General features: G+C 36.3%; 1 protein-coding gene across 1 annotated transcript in view; it reads left to right on the forward strand.

Annotated features, from left to right (window-relative positions):
• PPP4R2 (protein phosphatase 4, regulatory subunit 2) overlaps positions 1–18896 on the forward strand; it is a 32225-nt gene extending 13329 nt beyond the window's left edge. The window contains exons 2-8 of the mRNA XM_009696538.1: positions 7067–7237; positions 12339–12432; positions 13902–13939; positions 14420–14494; positions 14908–15051; positions 15640–15908; positions 16858–18896. Coding sequence (XP_009694840.1) covers positions 7067–7237; positions 12339–12432; positions 13902–13939; positions 14420–14494; positions 14908–15051; positions 15640–15908; positions 16858–17153 — 1087 coding nt within the window. The 3' untranslated portion in view covers positions 17154–18896. The remainder of the gene's footprint in view (positions 1–7066; positions 7238–12338; positions 12433–13901; positions 13940–14419; positions 14495–14907; positions 15052–15639; positions 15909–16857) is intronic.
• Positions 18897–19788: the final 892 nt, after the last annotated feature.

A 19788-nucleotide genomic window follows, 5' to 3' on the forward strand; every position in this document is an offset into this window, starting at 1 on the left:
GGAAAGCACTGTGTGTATATGAAGGAGGTGGGGATATTGCAATTACAACTTTGTCTCTTTTCCTTGTTCTGGTGATCTGAAAGTTAGTGTTTTTCTGTGATTGTCCAGATTGCAAGACTTTCCTCTCCATGTCAGGTTCTTAAGTTGCCTTTGACTATTACTTCTGTTACTTGGTTTTTAATGTTTATCAAATCTTGTTAAATGTTTCTGGCTTTTTGTTCTTTTTGTTGTCATTTCAAGTCTCCTGAAGAGAATATACCAGGTGGCAAAAGAAGTAAATAGAAAAACTTGTCCAGTGGTCGGAAGAAAATACCAGTTAATTCTCTGACATATAAAAAACGTCTCAATAGTGCAAACTATCCACAGAGGGGATCTCCCCTTTCACAATAACCAGTGCAGTAAGGGAGAAAGTGCTTTTTCTCAGTTTCATCAGGACACGTTTTGAGTAAGCAGGAGATAAGGGAATGGGGGAGAAGTCTTTTGTGCTCTGGGAGTGACAGGATTAAATTATTTGCATGTAAAATGCAATTTTGTTTTTGATATGCATGTTTGGAAAGATGAATTCTGTGCAAATCACATTAGTAGAGGAGCAATCGTACCTTGCAAGTAACTTTGTGCTAGTAATCCTTCTTTTAAAGCAAACCATAGCATCAGATTACTTGAACTGCTTTCTCTCTAAGGTGAACTCTATCCCTTCTTGAAGACTGCTCTTTTATAAAAGCAGAATTGCTGGATTTCTAAACTTGGTTGATGTTGCTGGGCAAACTTTGGTTGATCTGTAGTAATGGAATAGTTCCAACAGAAAATCATGTAGTTCAAGTACAAGTGTGAAATATTTTGCTTTTATTAGAGAAGAAAGTTATTTAGGATTTTGTTCTGCCTTGTTTCTGCTTTTGTAATGCTAGGTTACATCCCTCGTCTGAATTAATCTCGCGCGCTTTTTTTTTTTAGTTCTTCCTTAGCTATGTAATGGAGATATTTTTGCTGCCTCATCAACTTTCAGTGAATAAATACGTTACTGTCATACTGTTCTGACTGTAGAGTTTCCTTACACTCCTTTGTGTCTGTCTTTATAGAGCTTAACCTTCTTGTCTTCACTTAGTAATTTTGACCCTGTCCTGGGGTTTTGTGTATTTGTGTGGGGAATTTTTTTCTTAGTTTTTATTTATTGCTGGGGATTTTGTGGAGCTTGTCATGTTATTTAATCTCTGCTTGCTCATTTCATATATTATGTCTTCCCCAACCCTTTTTTAGCCTTTTCTCATGCTATTTTTCTAACTCTATGTAAATACTATCAAAACTTGTACCCTTTTTTAGCCTTTTCTCATGCTGTCTCTCTAACTCTATGTAAATACTATCAAAACTTGCTTATGTTTCTCATATTATTGACTGTTTGGTCAGGTGCTGTCTGCTTTCCTGTTTAATTTCTGTAAAACACAACTGAGTGTCTTCAAATGCTGAAGTCTCTTCCATCCATGTTGCTCTGTTGTTTCTAATTTTTACTTAAATTGCAAGGTCAGGGACTGCATTCTGGTAAAATATTGTGGTGTTAAATCTTTTCATATCTTAAAGCACAGTTATTAGCATATATTAAATCTAGGACATAGTATCCTGTATTTAAGTAATGTACAAAGACTAAACTGTTGGACTCTGTTAGCATCTATGCTTTCATCTGTTGCTTGACTGTTAAAGGTGCTTTTTAAAAAAATTTAAATTGGTGAGTTAAACTACTAGCATTTACATCAGTCCTGGGAGACTTTGAGATGTGTGGTTCTGCTATGATATATGTATCTATATAAGATACTGTTCTGAAGTGTGCTGTGGTTGCAGCTTTTCAGCATTCATTACTGCCGTTAGCTTCTATGCTTTCATCTGTTGCTTGACTGTTAAAGGTGCTTTTTAAAAAAATTTAAATTGGTGAGTTAAACTACTAGCATTTACATCAGTCCTGGGAGACTTTGAGATGTGTGGTTCTGCTATGATATATGTATCTATATAAGATACTGTTCTGAAGTGTGCTGTGGTTGCAGCTTTTCAGCATTCATTACTGCCTCTGGTGACTTTTTTTCCTTGCTAGGTGCTTTTTTTCATAAAATCAGTTTCTTCCTCTAATTTTCTATATATCAGAGCAAAACCTTTAGGTTGATATAAGGGAAGGATGGTGCAGGAGCTGGTGGGAGGGAAGCAGAAGGCTCTTAAGAAAAAATACCAGCTTATGATGGTTTGGAGTATCTGTGAAACTACAGGCTTGTTAGCCCAGGGGAGCTGTCTTTGTACAGGTGTGTTTACACAGGATGACCCAGATATTATAATGAAAGATACTTTAGATATACCTAAAATGTATATAATTTCAAAGTTGTCATTCTCTAGAATGAAAGTACACTGAATCAAAACATTTTAGGATCAACTCATTTTTTTGAAGTACTGTTTCTGAAGAGATTTTTAGAGACCATACAATGTTCATAATAATTTTTTTTCTTTGAGTGGCTGTAAAAGAGCTCTTAAGTTGCTAGTACAAATTCACAATTTAGTGTAGTGGATGGGAAAAGTATGGTTTAGAAGACTTAAGTGTGCATTTAGAAAAGGCTGATTGTGTACGATGCTGAGTGGGAAGAGCAAGTATTTATAAACAAGCTTGCTCAGAAGAAAGCGTGAATAGTGTTTTCTCCATAGAACCTTTACAGAGCTTTAAGTGTTTATCAGTTACTTTCCAGTGTATAAAACTTAATGAGGTTATACATAAAGCTATGTAGAATAGTTTTCTTTCACTTCTATTTGGCTTTTGATTTAACTACAAAAGATATTGAGCAAACTTTGCCCATTTTCAGTGTCTCCCATTTTGTAACAAAGCAGCTAAAATAAAGGTCTTGCATCCTAATGCTAGAGTTGTTCTCAGGGAGCTTGTGATACACGTGGAAGATTTTTTTTTTTTCAAGAAAAAAAATATTTGCCATTTGTTTATTTTTTTCTCATTATTGCTGTCTGGCTTTCTAAGTGACCAGTCTTTCACTGTGTGCTGATAACTAAAATTTCTAGGGGTGTAGATAAAGATTACTTTGATAATTAGGAGGGTATGCCATCTTTAATCTTAATTTTGGGGCTGTATTGGCTAACAGTTCTGTGCATCGTTTGTGAGCGAACTGGTTTTCTCTATGGATGAGATGCAAGTGAGTTTCAAGAGTTTAGCTGATACCAACTCCCTCCATGTCATTTTCATAGACTGGTAAAACAAGAAAGGTAGCTTTCCTCTTTTGACACTCACTTTTGATCACTTTCACTGAGGTAAATGGAAATTAAGAAAATCTTGCTGTCCCTGCAGAAATTATTTTTTTTTTCCTCAGAAGTGAGTTCATTATTTTCACAATTTCTTTTTTCGGATACATAGCCAGATACTCTTCCATTTTGTAGATTGATTTGAGTGTAATCTTTCATAAGCTGTTTAAAAATAGTGTTCAAACTTTGCAGTGCATTGTCACAAGTGTAGATAATTTTCTCTAACAAATATACATTGTTAATGTTGCTTGAATTAAGATTATTTTTATATAAATCCTTTATGAATTCACGTTGTGTATTATGTTTCTTTTTTGAAGACTTGTTCAGAGTTAGCTTAAACTAGAGGCATAGTACCCAGCTGTCTAGGAGTTAGAGTGTAAGTGTGTGGTAACATGTTGGTAGATGCTGCTGTTGCTGATGAAGGGACTGGCTTTCAGAGGAAAGGAAGCAATTGAAGTTCTGGATGAAAGCAGGAGGAGCAGAGCTTTCTCTGCTTTCCAGAGCTGCTCCTGCTTGCTTTTGAAACATTCTCTTCCTCCTGTAGGATCAGTCTGTAGTTCTACCCCCTTCCTAGCAGCCTGGCAGACATAGAATGAGAAGTAGCTGAGGTTAAGAAAAAGAGGAAGAGGGACTGCTGCTTACTGGGTTGGTAGGAAAGGCAGGAAGGAGGTAATTGAAGGATGGTGTGCAGAAGTTGGAGATTCTTCATCCTAGGGTAATGATAGAAGAGATGGGCCTAAAAGAAGCAAATGACCTGCATTGTAGCCTCCAGAAATCTTCCTCCTCCTTCCTGTCTTCCAGGAGTCCACTGTGTTGCCACTGCAGGACTGAATTTTGTCTACACGGTTGAAGAGTCTGGAGCTGACTCAGTCCTTTGTGGTGCAAATAATATTTTCTATTGAGTAGCTGGAGTTCCCATGCAACTTACTGTTACTGGGATAAAACTGTTCATCAGAAACCAGTTGCATAGACTGAAAGTGCTTCAAGACCATCATCTAAATGGGAGCATGTTTTAATGTCTAAACTACAACACTGACATCAGGAGATTATGCTCTAGAAGCACGAGACACCTCTGTGACTTCAAAGTAGTTGTTTACGGTACGAACTGCAGTTACATCTATGATTGCAATGTGAACGTACCACTTGCTTTTAACCAGTTAGCTTTTATGCTGCTAGGAGTGCAGCCACAGCAGCAGGGAATTCAGCAATGTGGAAAAAATCCTGCTTGAGAAAGAGGGTAGATGTCTAAAGAGCAAGCCTGTCCTGAGCTCCTGCCGCTGTGGTTACACTGCTTCTAGCAACAGCTTGTTTAGTTGAATTAAAACTGAGGTAACTGTATCTGGGTTAGCGGTAGTCAGGCTTGTGACTGCAGTTTGTCCTTAAACTCTGCTGCTTCTCTTTGTAAGCTGGACTGTGTCAGCTGGTTGGCAGTCATTTGTCAAGTGTTTTGAAGTACAGGATGAAAGATGCTTTTTATGTCAGGATTGCAGATGCAAGTTCTTAGCCTTTTTATAATAGAAGAAATAGTAATTAAAAATACTTTTTTAATTTTAAAACAAGTGATGGTTTTCTAGACTTCAGTATAGGGGCAAAATGTTACATTATTTGTTTTTTGTAGCTTCAGCATTGTAGAGAGGAGCTGGTAGATACTGCTTTCAGGCAGTAGATGGCCATTTTAAACTTTGTTATCTTATTTCAGCAACACAACACTGGGTTAATAGTATATGAAAAGATAAGTGTTACTATATAGCAAGAAATAAATAACAATGAAAACACAGAACAGCTCAAGTTTTAAAGTGTGAAAAAAATATCTAAATGGGGTTGTTGAATGTTTAGAATAACAGTGGAATCCCCTTTCATGAGGCAAGTGAAGCTCTTGGGATGCTCTATAGAGAGTAATCCTACTCTGGCATGGGGTTATTTACTGGGTCTTTTCTGTCTGTGTTTTGTGATGTGCTTATGTATTAAATCTGTGACTTGTTATGAAAGCTTTGGTCTCGTGGTGGTAGCACTGCAGAGTTGGATAGCTTTTTAATTTACTATTTGTAGTAGTAGTGCCTAATACTGTACACTGGAAACATTGCAGTATTCTGCTTTGGCTGTATAATGCTAATTGGAGCAATAATCCAGTGAGACTCAATGATGCTGCTTATTCTATGCATGCCATTCCCTTTTGGGACCTTGGGTTTTTTTCTCTTTCTTTCTGGTTTTATTATTATTCACCGAGTCCTGCCTTCCCCTCTGTTGTGAGGTGCTTAATGGATTTTTGTGAAAGAAAACAGATGTTTGCTTTCCTCTTCGGATCACCCCCTATTCTTGTAAATTTATCATCCCTAATAAAAGATAGAGGTTTTGTGTTTGAATCTCTCTCAATAAACCGGAACTAAGTTTTCCCCCTTTTCATCTCAATTATTTCTTTGAGACCCAGGAGAAAATGAAGGCAAAGATAACATGAACTGTTTTTCTGGTGAAAGTAGGCTAATAAGACTTAATTTGCCTGTGGTCTTATGTTTGGTGGTACTGGTGCTCGAGGATAGCATGCAGGACACAAATGTCTTCACTTTACTGAGGAGTCACTACATGTAGTTCACAGCACAAATAGTTGTTATCAGCCAGACAGAAGGTCAGATGTTATGTGGGGCTGAAAATAGTCAGGGCTGTTGAAGCTAGTGCTGTTACCAAAGATAGGCTGTAGAAATCAACTTTTGGCTAAATGGTATTTCTTAAAGGGATTAACATTTTATGTTTGTTTGATTTGAGCCTGTTCATTCCAGATTGCCTATATTACAGAGAAATGTCAAAGATAACTTTCTGTTTATTGTTTGTTTCTTGTTCTCCCTGTTTCTATGTTGTCTCCGCTAGCATCTCCATCCTGTAGCTATAAAAGCTCCTGCATGAGCATTAATAGAATGGAATTGATAGTAACTGAACTAAATCATTGCTTTCAGGTTGCTCCCTATGCTGCTAAGAAATACACTAGCCAGAGGAGACCCAGAACTGCTACTGTGACTGTGGGGCAATTGGTGTAGAAGGGCTTTCTCAGCAGTTTCCCACCTTGTCCATTGTATGCAGTGAGACACACCTGTTTTCTTGAAAATCTCAATGTATAGAATTCTATAAATGATAAAACTTAAGTTGTAAGGCTGAAGGTAATTTGGAAGGATCTTAATAGATTACTTACTGTTGTGGGAATGTTATTCACGAGTCAAAGTTGGTTTGCTCAAATATTCATTAACAAGTGTTAACTGTGATACAGAATATATTTGCCTTTCTGAGAAAAAGAGGTACTGGTAAATGTTTTTAAGGAGCATGGATACTGAGTGGTTAGTTACAAAAGGCCTTTCAGTAAGACTTTGTAATGGCAGCAGATAATGCTGTGTACAATTGCTGTATGGTTTCCAGGCTTGAAACACTTTTTTTTTTTGTCTTTTGTTTTGCCTTTCTTTTTTGAGCTCAGATAAAATGTCAGGTGACCTGTAGGCTCACTGGTAAATTGTATACAACGCATGCATATTTCACATTTAGATTTGAATTGTAAGTGGATATTGGTTCTTTAAGGAAGTGGCTTACCCTGTTGTTAATGGCAATTGACTTGTGTAATATTGTTCTACTGTAATTATTTAAATAGTTGTCATGCTTTAAATTCAGGAAGAAAAATAATACTGCATTACTTGCCTCATTTGTCTTAGGACTGGCATACCAGCATGGACGTTGTTTTGCAAACAAAGTTATGCTGGTTTTCTGTGGGTTTAGGGCTGACTCGCCTATGTCTTAATTCTTGTGTTTTATGCAGGGTTCAGTGGTCTCAGTTTAAAGGCTATTTTATTTTCAAACTGGAGAAAGTAATGGATGATTTCAGAACCTCAGCTCCTGAACCAAGAGGGCCCCCCAATCCAAACGTGGAATATATTCCCTTCGAAGAGATGAAAGAAAGAATCCTGAAAATTGTCACTGGATTTAATGGGTATGTATAATTTGTTTTCTAAAATCAGGATAACAAAACTGTTCATTTTGCTTCCTCAAATGGATGAGCAGAAGCAAATATATACCTTGGAAATACATTACAGTAGTTTCAGAACTTTCACTTAATTATTCTGTCTTGGAATGAAAATTATGACATCATGTGACATATCAGTTGCTTCAGTTTTTTCAATATGTAGTTAGTTTTTAAGTAATACAATTCAGTGAAGCATGGTATTACTATGTGCATTTAACAGGTAAAATAGATACTAAAGTCAGATTCCTTTCAATATATTTTGAAATACTTAATTGAAAGAAGTCTTTTGGTGTTCAGTTCTTAATTGCTTTGTGTCAGTTCAGTAGCTTTTGAAGAAGTAATGTCATGATAAACATGGCATGACCAGGAGGAAGATGTACCTGGTTTTGCATTGTTAAATTCTGCCAGATTCAGACTTATAGATCAAGTGATACTTAACTAATTCAGAGACTTGGGGTATTTGATCTATTGCTGACAGTGTCTTATAAGTGTACACCCTTTGCTGGTTTCATAATTACGGAAGTTTTGTTTCCTTTAAAATAAAGCTCCAGATTTTTTTTTGCTTTTATTCAGTGTGTCTTTTTTAATAGTTTATGTAGTATTTCTCTTGTTTCTAAACTGGATTACATACCTACTGTAAGCTGAGTCATCCTGCTTGTGGGTCTCAGTGTTTGCTTAAGAGAGACTTTCTCAGCATTTTTCTCAGCTTGTCAGTAAATGGGTATACTATAAAGCTTGCCTCCCTGTTACCCTGAAGTTTCAGATTTAGAGATGCTACTAACACATCCATAGTATCGTATTTTGATGCTAGGTTAATAATTTTTACTGTCACTGTTCCATACTACTTAATTTATTTGCAGTCTAAGTGTCTCTCAAGTCAGATCTTATCTTCCTCCCTCCCCCAAATTGCTCTCACATAGGATACTTCTAAGAATGTGAAATTCAGCTTGTTCTCAGCTACCCAATATTTATACCGGGCTGCTTCACTGAAGGAATTTAAAAACAAACCTATCCTTTTATGCCCGAGACTGTCTCTCTCCCGCCTCCCCCAGCTTGTTGTTAATGCTTCACTGCCCGCAAAATTTGTAACGTTCTTGCATGGAGACAGCTAATGAATGGGCTGCTGTTATCTTCTGTTGTTCCGAAGTGTACCAAACAAACCCCTGGGTGACCAAGTCTGGAGCTTACTCTGTGGCTGTGCTATTTTGATCTCTTGCTGTAACACTTACGAGTGCTGAACTTCCTCATACTTTGAAGTGAACCACCCAGTCTTTGAGGAAGCAAACTGCATGAAGTAGTTACCTTAAAGGAAATAATACATTAGGGTGTTTCCAAACCTAAAATTGTAGAATAGTTCATTTAGTAAATCCTACAACTGCTACAGCGAAGAGATGCGTGTGAAAGCCGACTCATGTGGAGATGTGTCCAAAAAGTAACAGCAGCAAGTTTTGTTTTGTGTGATTGGATATATTCAGGCTTCTTATTTAAGAGTTGCGTTTGTCATTTCAAGGTACCATAGCGAAGAAGGAAGTTACTTGATGTAAGTTTATTATTAGGATGTTTTTGTTAGTGTTTGAGAGTGAGATTCATTAAAACCAGCTATTTTTTAAAAACTTTTTTTTTAAAGTCAAGTAACAAACTAAGAATGACTCCTGTTTTGGGGTCTTTCTAGATGTAGTGTCTTTTAAAGAAAGCACGAACTGGCTGTTTTAACCTTACTATCTCTTACTTGACATTGTGTAATATGCTTGCAGAGCCAGGTTCTCATGCTATACTTTAGAACTGCTTTGGAGTAGGAACTTCGTAAAAGACTTGCAGTTTTCAAAGTCAAGTAACAAACTAAGAATGACTCCTGTTTTGGGGTCTTTCTAGATGTAGTGTCTTTTAAAGAAAGCACGAACTGGCTGTTTTAACCTTACTATCTCTTACTTGACATTGTGTAATATGCTTGCAGAGCCAGGTTCTCATGCTATACTTTAGAACTGCTTTGGAGTAGGAACTTCGTAAAAGACTTGCAGTTTTCTTTATCTTTTGCTAGTGAAGCAGAAAGTTCCAAGGTAAGTTATTGGGGATCTCTGACAGAGGAATCATCACAACATGAATAAAATAGATATACTCATAATACAAACTTTCATTTTATCTATTTTTTTTGCTACAAATTAATATAGCTGTTAGAAGTAATTTTCCCAGGTCCCTCTTGAATCCTGTCCATACGATGAATTTTTGCTGTGTAATTCATTCTGAACTATAGTGCTAGGAAGTGCAGTTTTGAGGGTGTTGGTATAGAATTTTAAGTGGTTACCTTAAGTAGACCGATTAGGACTATTCATGCAGCTCATGTACTGAACTAAATAAATTTTGAAGCATTTAAGATCAATTCTCATACTGCTCACAAACTTTTACATTGGTGTTCATGTATAGATTTACACCAATTTCAATTACTTCTATTTTAAAATCATATTGTTAAACTATTTTAAAAGAATAGTTTTACCGAATTCATGAGGCAGTTAACTTTTGCCAACTGAAAACATTTACAAATGTTGAACAAATTACATGCAAAGGAGGTGATAGGGTGACACTTGGTGCCATCTGCTGCTCAATAGATGAAGTTCAGTTTACTGTGGAAAATTTTGGAGGGAAATGAACTGGTTTTGGCTTTTGTTTAACCTTTTTATAGCTGAGAGTAAAATAGGAAGGCAACTTTTACTTCTGGAGTTAGCTTCAGGCTGCATGCTTTCTTGAGTATATTTCTTCCCTAAGTAGCCAGAACTGTGTTGATGTTCACAAAATACTTCAGGTCTTAGTACTCCAGAAGTCCGGTTAGGTACAGCTAAATACAAATTAGCCAGGCAATGATTCTCCAGAATGTCTTAGGGATTTGGCTGATGAAAAATGATTTAAAATTCTGTGTACTTTTGTTTCTGTGAAATAAATTGATTTTTGAATGGACAGTCTAGTTTATTAAAAAATTACAAAGTCTCTTTAATTATGGACTTTTTCAATCCCAAACCAAAATGGCCATCCGTGAGAAACAGTAGGTACAATTAGTGCTGTACTTATGTGGAAAAGCTAATAGACCAAGTAAATTCTTTGTGACTGAGTTAGAGTTGGGAATTTCCTTAAGAGAGAGCACTAACACAGAAGCTGAACTTCATGAAAACTTTGGGTGTCAGAAAGATTACTCATTGACCAAAAGTTGCTGAAGAGCAGCACTGTTTGATGCTAGGGAAGCTTTAGGGAAATTAATAATGACACAACCATTGTCAAGCTTAAGAGCCTTCATGTAATAAACTGGATTAAAAGGAATGCTGGTTCCTGGTTTGTTCTGGTTTGTACGTATCAAATTCTGGAAGTGGGGGAGGAGATACATCTGGGTCAAAATAGGGAGGTGAAATGTATTTTGCCTGTGTCCCAAAACACTCGATTTCTGCAATTTTACTTGCTTGTAAGCAATAATATGTCAAAACAAATATTTTAGAAATAGTGTCGTCTTACAGCATTGCAAAAAGTAATGCTACATTTAGTGCTTCATCAGCTGTATTTGAACTCTCCACAGCTGATTGATGGAGATCAACTTCACCATCTTTCTATTCTTAGAAGTCAAGTTAAATGAAGTTGGTATGGTGTAATTCAGGGTGAATAGCAAGGGACGGCATTAACTAGTAGGGTAAATGTGATACACCTGTGTTTTTTCAGGTAGCTGCGTTGGAACTAGGGCTAAGGGTGGTTGCGTTGTAGCCTACCTCCTTACTGTTTTCCAGTTGAGGATTGTAACTTCTTCAGTAACATAATAAAGACAGTTCTGAAAAACATAATTAAATTGTTGATGCTTGGTCACTCTCTGATTACTGCTTGCTTTTGGTTAAAGTGTCATGTAGTATGATTAATCATAGCTATGCTGACCTGTTTACACTGACCTAGTGGTAGATCTGTGCATCTTTAAGATGCAGCTTTTTAGCTAATGAACTAAGCTTGAGACACATACTGTGTTAGCTGATGAAATGGACTTAAGATACTGTGTACCAAGTTCCTCAGAAAATAATAGAAATGGAGTTTTTACAAAAATTTGCAGTATAGGGATATACACACATATATGTAAGTCTGTATTGATACTGCTCTGGATTTGGTGTCAGTCATTTTCCAATCAAGAAATGGTTCTTAAGTATTGTATCAAATAATTTTCTTAGGTGGATTTTTGAAATGTTTATGGCTTCAACTTCAAATAGTTAACTGTGAAAATGCACGATTCTTTATTATTTTATTGAAATAACTTTTAAGTATTTCACTATTTTGTCTAAAGTCACAGGAGTTTGTTAAAATGTGACACTGAATTTGCAATGTAAGTGTATGACATCTCAGGTAACTGGTAAATGTATGTGAAGTATTGCTTGTCTGAAAGTTTCTCAGTTAAGTAGGGATCAAATTCAGTGCAGAATTGTCGGAAAACAGAATGTGTGCATGTGGTACTTATGGATTTATATATCTTACTCTGAGTTTAATGATTTTTTTTTTTTACTGAGCTGTTCCTTGATAGATAAGTATACTGTCCAGGTGTGGCAAAATAGAGTATTTGTAACAGCTAAAGTATAATGGTTCTACTAATTCCAACACTTAATGCTTTTTCTGTAAATGTATTTTGTAAAACATGAAATAAATGACAAGTTGAGAATTTTTTAGCTCTAATGTCTATGACTCAAATTTGTCTTGAATTGCTTACCATTTCTGTTCTATATATTTGAATAATAAATACAGTCTTAAACTATTTTACTGTTGATGATGTGATTTCATTGTTTTAATGAATTGTTTGAGTTATGGGATGATGTATTTAGGATTCGACGTAAGAGTTCTGCGGCGGTGAGCACAAAAGACGGTGTTTTGTTACCTCAGTGTATGAGATGGGGAAAAATAAGGCCGTGAGTTGCTACCCTATATTGCTAATGATAACAAATTTCAGCACTGTTTTCTTTCTGCTTTCTTAGTAAGTGGCAGAAAGCAATAACATTGTTGCTTCCTAACAGTCATACTCATTAAAATAAAATTAAATTGTTATAAATCTGTTTCATTGCAGCATCCCCTTCACTATTCAGCGACTCTGTGAGTTGCTGACAGATCCTAGGAGGAATTACACAGGAACAGACAAATTTCTAAGAGGTGTGGAAAAGGTATGTATTTTCCTGAGAACACAGCTAAGCAGTCACGACTACCAGTTAAATAACTTCTGAATTACTCCCAAAGGTCTGTTGGTTTCATTATGGCTCATAGCCGTAGTATAGCTACTCGGTACTCTTAAGCGTATGAGTTTGTTTCATACCTTTTTAACATCAAAAAGCAGGTTTTAAATAGCTTTTTTAAGGCTTAAAAATAAATCTTAGGGCTGCGACTATTGTGTTTCCTAATCACTGTGTAGTACCCAGACTGTAGTATATGGAGGGTGTAATGTCACTTTTTATATTGAGTCCTAGCTGGAAATAATCAAATAATCAGCTGAAATATTTTGAATTTTTTGTTGAGGCATTTCTTTCAACATTGGGGTCCAGATCACATCCAGTAGGTGAACGAGAAGGGAGGCCCCTTCCCCATCAATGTCTTTTGATTCAGTGTTTAAATTCTCTTGTGTAGAGGACTGTGCCTTTATAAAAGCATACAGATGTCATTTACTGGTATTGTGTAGCTTATGTCAGAATGTGGGATCTTTCAGAAGTCAGTAACAGACTTTCAGGATGTGGTTCTATGTAGGATTTTCTTGATGGCAAAATTGGCTTGACATTCCTACTGAGACTATTTGGTCAAAGAAAGGTTAACTTGTAAATGGATTGGTTTTCGCTGTTACAGTGGATACACTTAGGTGTATTGCAAGTAAAGATGGGAAGGAGATGGTCAGGAATAAATGATGAGGCAGGGATTTCACAAAGCAGTTTCTTAGCCAACAATGAGATCTGTGAAACCACACCTCAGTTGTTATGGAGAACCCTCATTAAAGTTCATCTGGGTTAATTTAGCTGGCCCTGTGATAAAAGTCCCCCTGTATAATTGGGCTAAGTATTGATTTGAAGGGAGAAACTTACTTAATTTTTAAGCTACGTTTTGAGATATTAGCATTTTTTTAGTTTGCAGTGCAGTTCGAGAGGGAGAGGTGGCTAAGCGAAACGTACTGAATTCATCATTATTTCTGCCCTTTGTTTATGCAGGGCGATAATAATTTAACACTTGAAATATGGCTGTGCCAAAAATAGCCAATAGTGCTTGTACACTTTTGAATTCAGGACTTGTGTACAAATAGAGCATTTCTCCAGCAATTCAGAAGTTTTTCAGCATTTCGGAATACTTTGCTTTCCAGAGATACTAGAGTTAGAAATTACAGATGCTTGGGCCTGAGGCTTAATGGGCCGTTATGACAGAAACCCACTTACGGAAATACTGACTTTTAGTGCAGTTATGGTCTGACCTTGTAAAGACAGAGCAGAGATACTTTTTATACATCTGTCATCTCTTGGTAGCTTTCAACCCAATTTTCTGTAGAGATACTTTAACAGATACCATCAAAATCCACTAACTCTCTTACGTTTTGGGGTGTTGTCAAGAGTTGAAGTTTCTGTTTCTGAACTCTTACTATGTTGTTTGTGTTTTACAGAATGTCATGGTTGTCAGCTGTGTATATCCATCTTCAGAGTAAGTGTAACCTTTTTCTTGAAACTGTAGGCTTGTGTTAGTAGAGGGGAAAATGTGCATGCGTGTATCTAATACTTCTCTTACTGGCAGTAGTTGTATCCAAAAGACAGACACGCAGAGTTCAGCTTTCATTATTAATAGTTAAGTCAGCAGTAGTGATAGTGGTCTGCAAGCGTTAATGTGTCATAACTTGGAAATGAACAAACAGCTCTAGGATGAGATATATGGTTCAGTTCAGTATTATCCTCAAACACTCAGCTGTGACTTTGTACCGTAACTGGTGGTGGAGAAAAATTGATGCCCCTCGGTAACAGTTGCAGTGTAAACTCATATCCTAGCCTGTTTCCCTATTAAAATGTGTAGGTAGAAAACCCTTGAGGACTGACAGTGGGGGACTATTTAAGTCGGGAGGGGAATTCTGTGCAAACAAGCTTTGAGTAATTTGAAGTCCCTTTATTAATAAACTTTTTGGTTTTTTAGGAAAAATAATTCCAATAGTTTAAATCGGATGAATGGTGTTATGTTCCCAGGAAATTCACCAGGGTACTCTGACAGGTAAGTTTAGTTTCGGGAGTTAACTTTTTCTGGATAAAAACAAGGTAATTCTGGAAATAGCTGGTTCAGATCCCTTATCATTACCTGTTCTGATCCCAAATAGGTAGCCACAAAACTGGTGTGTGACATGGAATACTAGGGGAAGGAGGGTGAGGAGGCACGAACACAGACATTATGTACTCCATTTTTGATCTTTTTGTAACCTCATTGCTTAGATTTTTGGTTTTGTTTATTTAAAGTTTTTATGGTAGTTTGCATGTTGTAGGCAAAGAATTTTTTACTCAGTATAAAATAGCAAAGTACTTGCTGTTTTCTGTGGTGGTGATCTTCTAAAACAAGGTTATAGCTGCTTTCTGCCTATTAGGAACAAATTACTAAAAGGATGGCTTAATCTTTTATTATTATTTTCAAAGATCTAATGTAAATGGTCCTGGAACTCCCAGACCAGTAAATCGACCGAAGGTTTCTTTGTCAACTCCTATGACAACAAACGGTTTGCCAGACAGCACGGAACATAAAGAATCAAGCTTGCAGCAAACAGAAGATAAAAAACACAGGTTTGTGAGGAATAATTAATTTTGAGGTTTTATTATTCTCAGGGATTTCTTTCACTTACCTTTTAAAAATATTTTAAAATAAATTGGCCATCTAAGGTATGCATAATTAGGTCTTAGCATATGAATACCTGCAGCAGGATTTGATGTCTATTTACTGCTCTTTGAGCTGTCTAGATAATTATGAGCTCAAATTTCCACAATTGCAGTAACGCATCTCATAAGTGTATGGGATACATAGTGAAAATGAAGAGTGAAGAATAGAGTTCGGAAATCCAGTTACCGTGTTTGTGTCAGGATGTTAAACTATAAACAGGTACGACATTTCGTAAACGTTTGCCACTGATTTTGACAGTAGGAGCTGTCTGTAAGTTGGACCCACCAGAGTAGACTGACTGCTGCATTTTCATCAACAGTCAGGTGCAGGAGGAGTGATGGCCTTGAGGTTTTGTTATGGAATAAGTGAAGTGAGTTCTAGTGTTATCTCATGTAGAGTGTTTAATTTGAAGTAGCTGCTACTTTTTTTAAAGTGTGACAAGATACAGAATGCTTTTCTTCAGTAAAAACTACAGCTGCTTTTGTTGTTTATAGTGAATCACCAGCATCTGAATCGGAAGGTGCTCAGAGCAGCCCAGTAAAAAATAAGCACTCTGAAGATGATCCTGCAGAAGCAGAAGGACATGAGGTAAAAAGACTTAAATTTGACAAGGAAGGGGAAACCAGAGATGCACCTAACCAAACTGCCTCCAGTGAAGCTTCTTTAGGCATCGGGGAAGAGACAGAAAGATCCTCTACATCTCAGGATAAAGAAAAAGATGCTACTTGTGCCAGACAGCACTGTACAGAGGAAGATGAGGAAGGTATTTCAGATTTTATTGTCTTTGCTCTGTGCATTTTCCAGGGAGTTGGGATTTTCTTTGCTGGAGGCCAATGCTGTTGGGATTGCTGAATGTCTCCAGTTGTGCTTAAAGATGAACTCCCTGTGCATAGTTAATTTTGCATAATGTAGTAATTCTGTTGTTATTCTTTAAAAGATTATAAAATAGTACTTGAAATTGTCTTGGGCAGTAAAGTACATGAGGGTGGTAATGATGCACCAAGAATTTGAGGATCCCTACTTCAGGGTATTGTCAGATGTTCTCACCTCTTCTGGAGAAGGGGGATGGGTCATAGCTATATTTGACTGTCTTTATTAATAATATAAATTGCTGAAATGTGGATATAAAGCCACATCCTTTCACTGAGGAGGCTGAGCAACAGTCTCTCCAGATCCTGTTAGAACAGTGAAAGGCAGGCCCTGTGCCTAATGAAAAAAAATAACGGTGATGAAGAGACTGATCTATTTTTTACATATTCTCTGAAGTTTCCTTTTAATATTTATTTTTTGTGGCTCATGTATTTGTAAGACGTTCCTCTAGATCATGATGGATGCACACTTGAAACAGTAATGTTTTCAGCATTTCCAAAAGACTGCTTCTGAAGACAAATGAAGGAATGTGGGGAAGCAAGAACAAGTTACTTGTTAGACGGTGTCTTTATCCACTGAAGCTTAGTTAAGTGAAGCTACCTATTAAACAAAAAAGTTGGACTTTATAGTATATTAGGATAGTTTGGCTATCCTGATGAAGTTGGCTAATACTTTACATCTGCTAATACTTTACATCTTCTAATAAGATCAGGGGTTGTCAGTTTTTCCCCGTCCTCGGCTGTGTTGTAGAAGTATCACTCAGCGTAGCTGGGAATGGAAAGTAGCAGGATTAAGATGTGTCTAAAAATGCCTTAGTAATACTGTGCTTTCACCGTTTCTAGAGTCCTTCATGTCTCCCAGAAATGTTGGTCCAGAGAGAAAAGATGGAGAAAAAGACACTGAATCCTCAACTGTGAATGAAGAGACCTCTGAGGAGAACAATCAAATGGAGGAGTCTCAAGCAGAGAAGGATTTACACTCAGATGACAGTGAAATTAGTGGATCTGCCGGTAGCGGAGCTGACTGCAGTGAAACTGAAGAGTTAGGGTCCTATGCTAGTGAAACTCCAGAAATTTCATCAGAGACCCCTATGGAAAACAGTGATGAAGCCACAGATGAACCTATGGAGCAAGACTAATTTAAATACACTTAGATGCAGTATTTTCCTTAAGGCTCCGGTTTTACACTGTATAAATAATTTTATGTAATAAAGTGGACCTTTAGTTTTACAAAAAGAAGCAGGTTGTAAAATAAACTCCGTGGATTGAACCTTGAAAGAGTTGTACATGATAAGAACTGTGAATACCAGCTCCTTCAGGTCCTGCTTACCGCTGAACTTTCGTTTGGTCAAATCAGTGGTTTGTGTATAGTTTTTTTTATTTAGAATAAAAGTTTTTAAACTGGAAGGTAATTATAATTTTGACAACTTTTTTGGAGATTACCACACCTAGTTGTATGTAAGCAAGAGAGCTTTTTGTCTTGTCTTTTTCTGACAGCTATAGCAGTTACTTCATATTTTGGTTACAGTTTCAACATTTGACATGTGAAATATGGGGTTTCATGCTGGTTTCCAGATTTTTATTTGAATACACACTATGAAACCTTATGTTGTGTGTTTAAAATGTGTTACATTTCACACACACATATATGCACGCATGCATACATATGTGTACCCTCACTGTTCTAAGGGGGAAATGGTATATTTTTCTGTTTCTATATAAGATAAATAGAGCAAATACTTTTTCCATAGGAAAAGACTTGAGTTCACCTCTCAAGGCACTTTGTTTTGCCTCTGGAAAACAAAACAAATGAAATCTGGCCCATATGAAACCCTGGAAATACTAACATTGTTGAAAACACCAGAGTAAACACATTCCAAGAGAACTGTTCAGATGACAACATTTTTTTTGTATACTTCTGAGGTGCCTGAGTGAAAGGATTTCATTTATTTATGAGAAAATGTGCTTTATGTTGAGAACGTTGTAATCAAAACATTAGCTTAAACTTTTGTAGAAGAAATGTTTGAAAATATGGTAAGAAAATATCTTGGAAGAAATGAACAGGTACTTGCCTTTTTGAGTGCTTCTTGGAGCATTGTGAATATTGTAGAGAAGTCTCAAAGTTATTCTAAGGTCTGCGGATGGCATCGGTATGATCACACCACTGTATTGGAAGAATTAATATATGACCATACTTATGTACCTGAGCTAAACAACTAAAAAGTTTAGGGGTGCATAGAAATCACCATGATTTGTATAACATTTTGGAAGTGAACTAAATATTTTTGAACATGCTACTTTGACAGCCAGTGTTACATTTTTTTCAAACCAGCTCAAAGCACAAACTACTGCTTTAAACTCTCAATATTTTCCAGTTCCCATATTTAATGACATGCAAGCTGCAACCTCCCAGTCACAATTACTGGCTGCCAAATTTATACCTGTTTCTTCAACTGTACCTTTTTGATATTTAGAATTTTTAAATTTCTGTAAAGTAGATTTTTGTAGATTGTAATGAGTGCTCACTGCCATTGTGAAACGGTATATAATTGTATAATTTCTGTGTGTAAACTGAATGCTTGGGCTTTCAATACAGTATTCATATAAAGCAATAAATATTAATGTTATGAAATATCTGAGTACATTTTTATCAGAATTGTCCCTCTTAAGTTTTAAGTTCATGTACCTGAAGTACAAAAATGACCTCTAAAATGCATGCTGATAGTTTCCTGTACTACATGGTATGCTTTGTATTATTTTGGGGAAATCTAGGTTTTGATTAATACCAGAATAATTTGGCTCAGTTGGAATATTTATGAAGTTACTTGTTGCTGACGTTACGTATCAAGTTGTAAGCAGACAGGATTCAGGGAGATGCTTGCCAAAAAAAAAAACAATCTTACTGATCTCCTTACAGAAGGAAAATTGTACTTTGACTCTTTCATTGTGCTAAGGGTTGGATGTGTATTGTAAAATTAAAGGACTGAACCAAAATGTTGAAATTAGGAAAGTTTAAAATATAGTGACCTCTTACATGTCTTTTTTTTAAATATTTTGCCAATGAGAACAAAATTTTAAAATTTCTAAGTTTAGAGATTTCTGAAATTTACTTTAGACTGTTTATTTGTGAAGATATTGTCAATAAACTTGTTCTTTAAGCACTTGTGACCTTTTTGATATGTTTGTTTTAGCAGCACTAGTGCCACTGTATTGCAAAGACTTCCGGAACAACTTTGAGATATGGATCCATTCATATATGTGTGATTTTTTTTTTGCAATGGCTAATAAAAATTGAAGTCATGCTTTAACATCACAGTAAATCATAGTAAACATCGTAATACTAACTATGTGCCTACGTTTAAAGATTACATTTACTAAATCAGAGAAGATTTCCCCCCCTTTTTTTTTTTTTAAATGTGGGCTTAAAAAAACCCAGACCTCCTGCATTTCTAAGCAGCTGTGTTTTGTCAGAGGCATCACACACCTCCGTGTGTGTTGTGCAGGTGTCACATTGAATCTGTTTTCATAGCTTGTATTTTTCTACATGTGGATGCTTTAAATGCCGTAGTTACTTACACCCCAGAGCGTGTTGGTGTATACAGTCCTTCAGAGAATTGGTCATTCTGCTGCAGAAACCCCAGAAAACCAGACAACAGGTGCTTTCTAGTGGTCATGGGTATATTTCCTGTTTAAAAAAAAAAAAAACAACAAAACATTATATGGGACCAGAATATAATTAGAAAATGTAATGGCTTTTACTTTTTGGAGTACAAG

The sequence above is a fragment of the Cariama cristata genome, unplaced genomic scaffold, assembly GCF_000690535.1.
Source record: "Cariama cristata isolate BGI_N322 unplaced genomic scaffold, ASM69053v1 scaffold20483, whole genome shotgun sequence".
Lineage (NCBI taxonomy): Eukaryota > Metazoa > Chordata > Aves > Cariamiformes > Cariamidae > Cariama > Cariama cristata.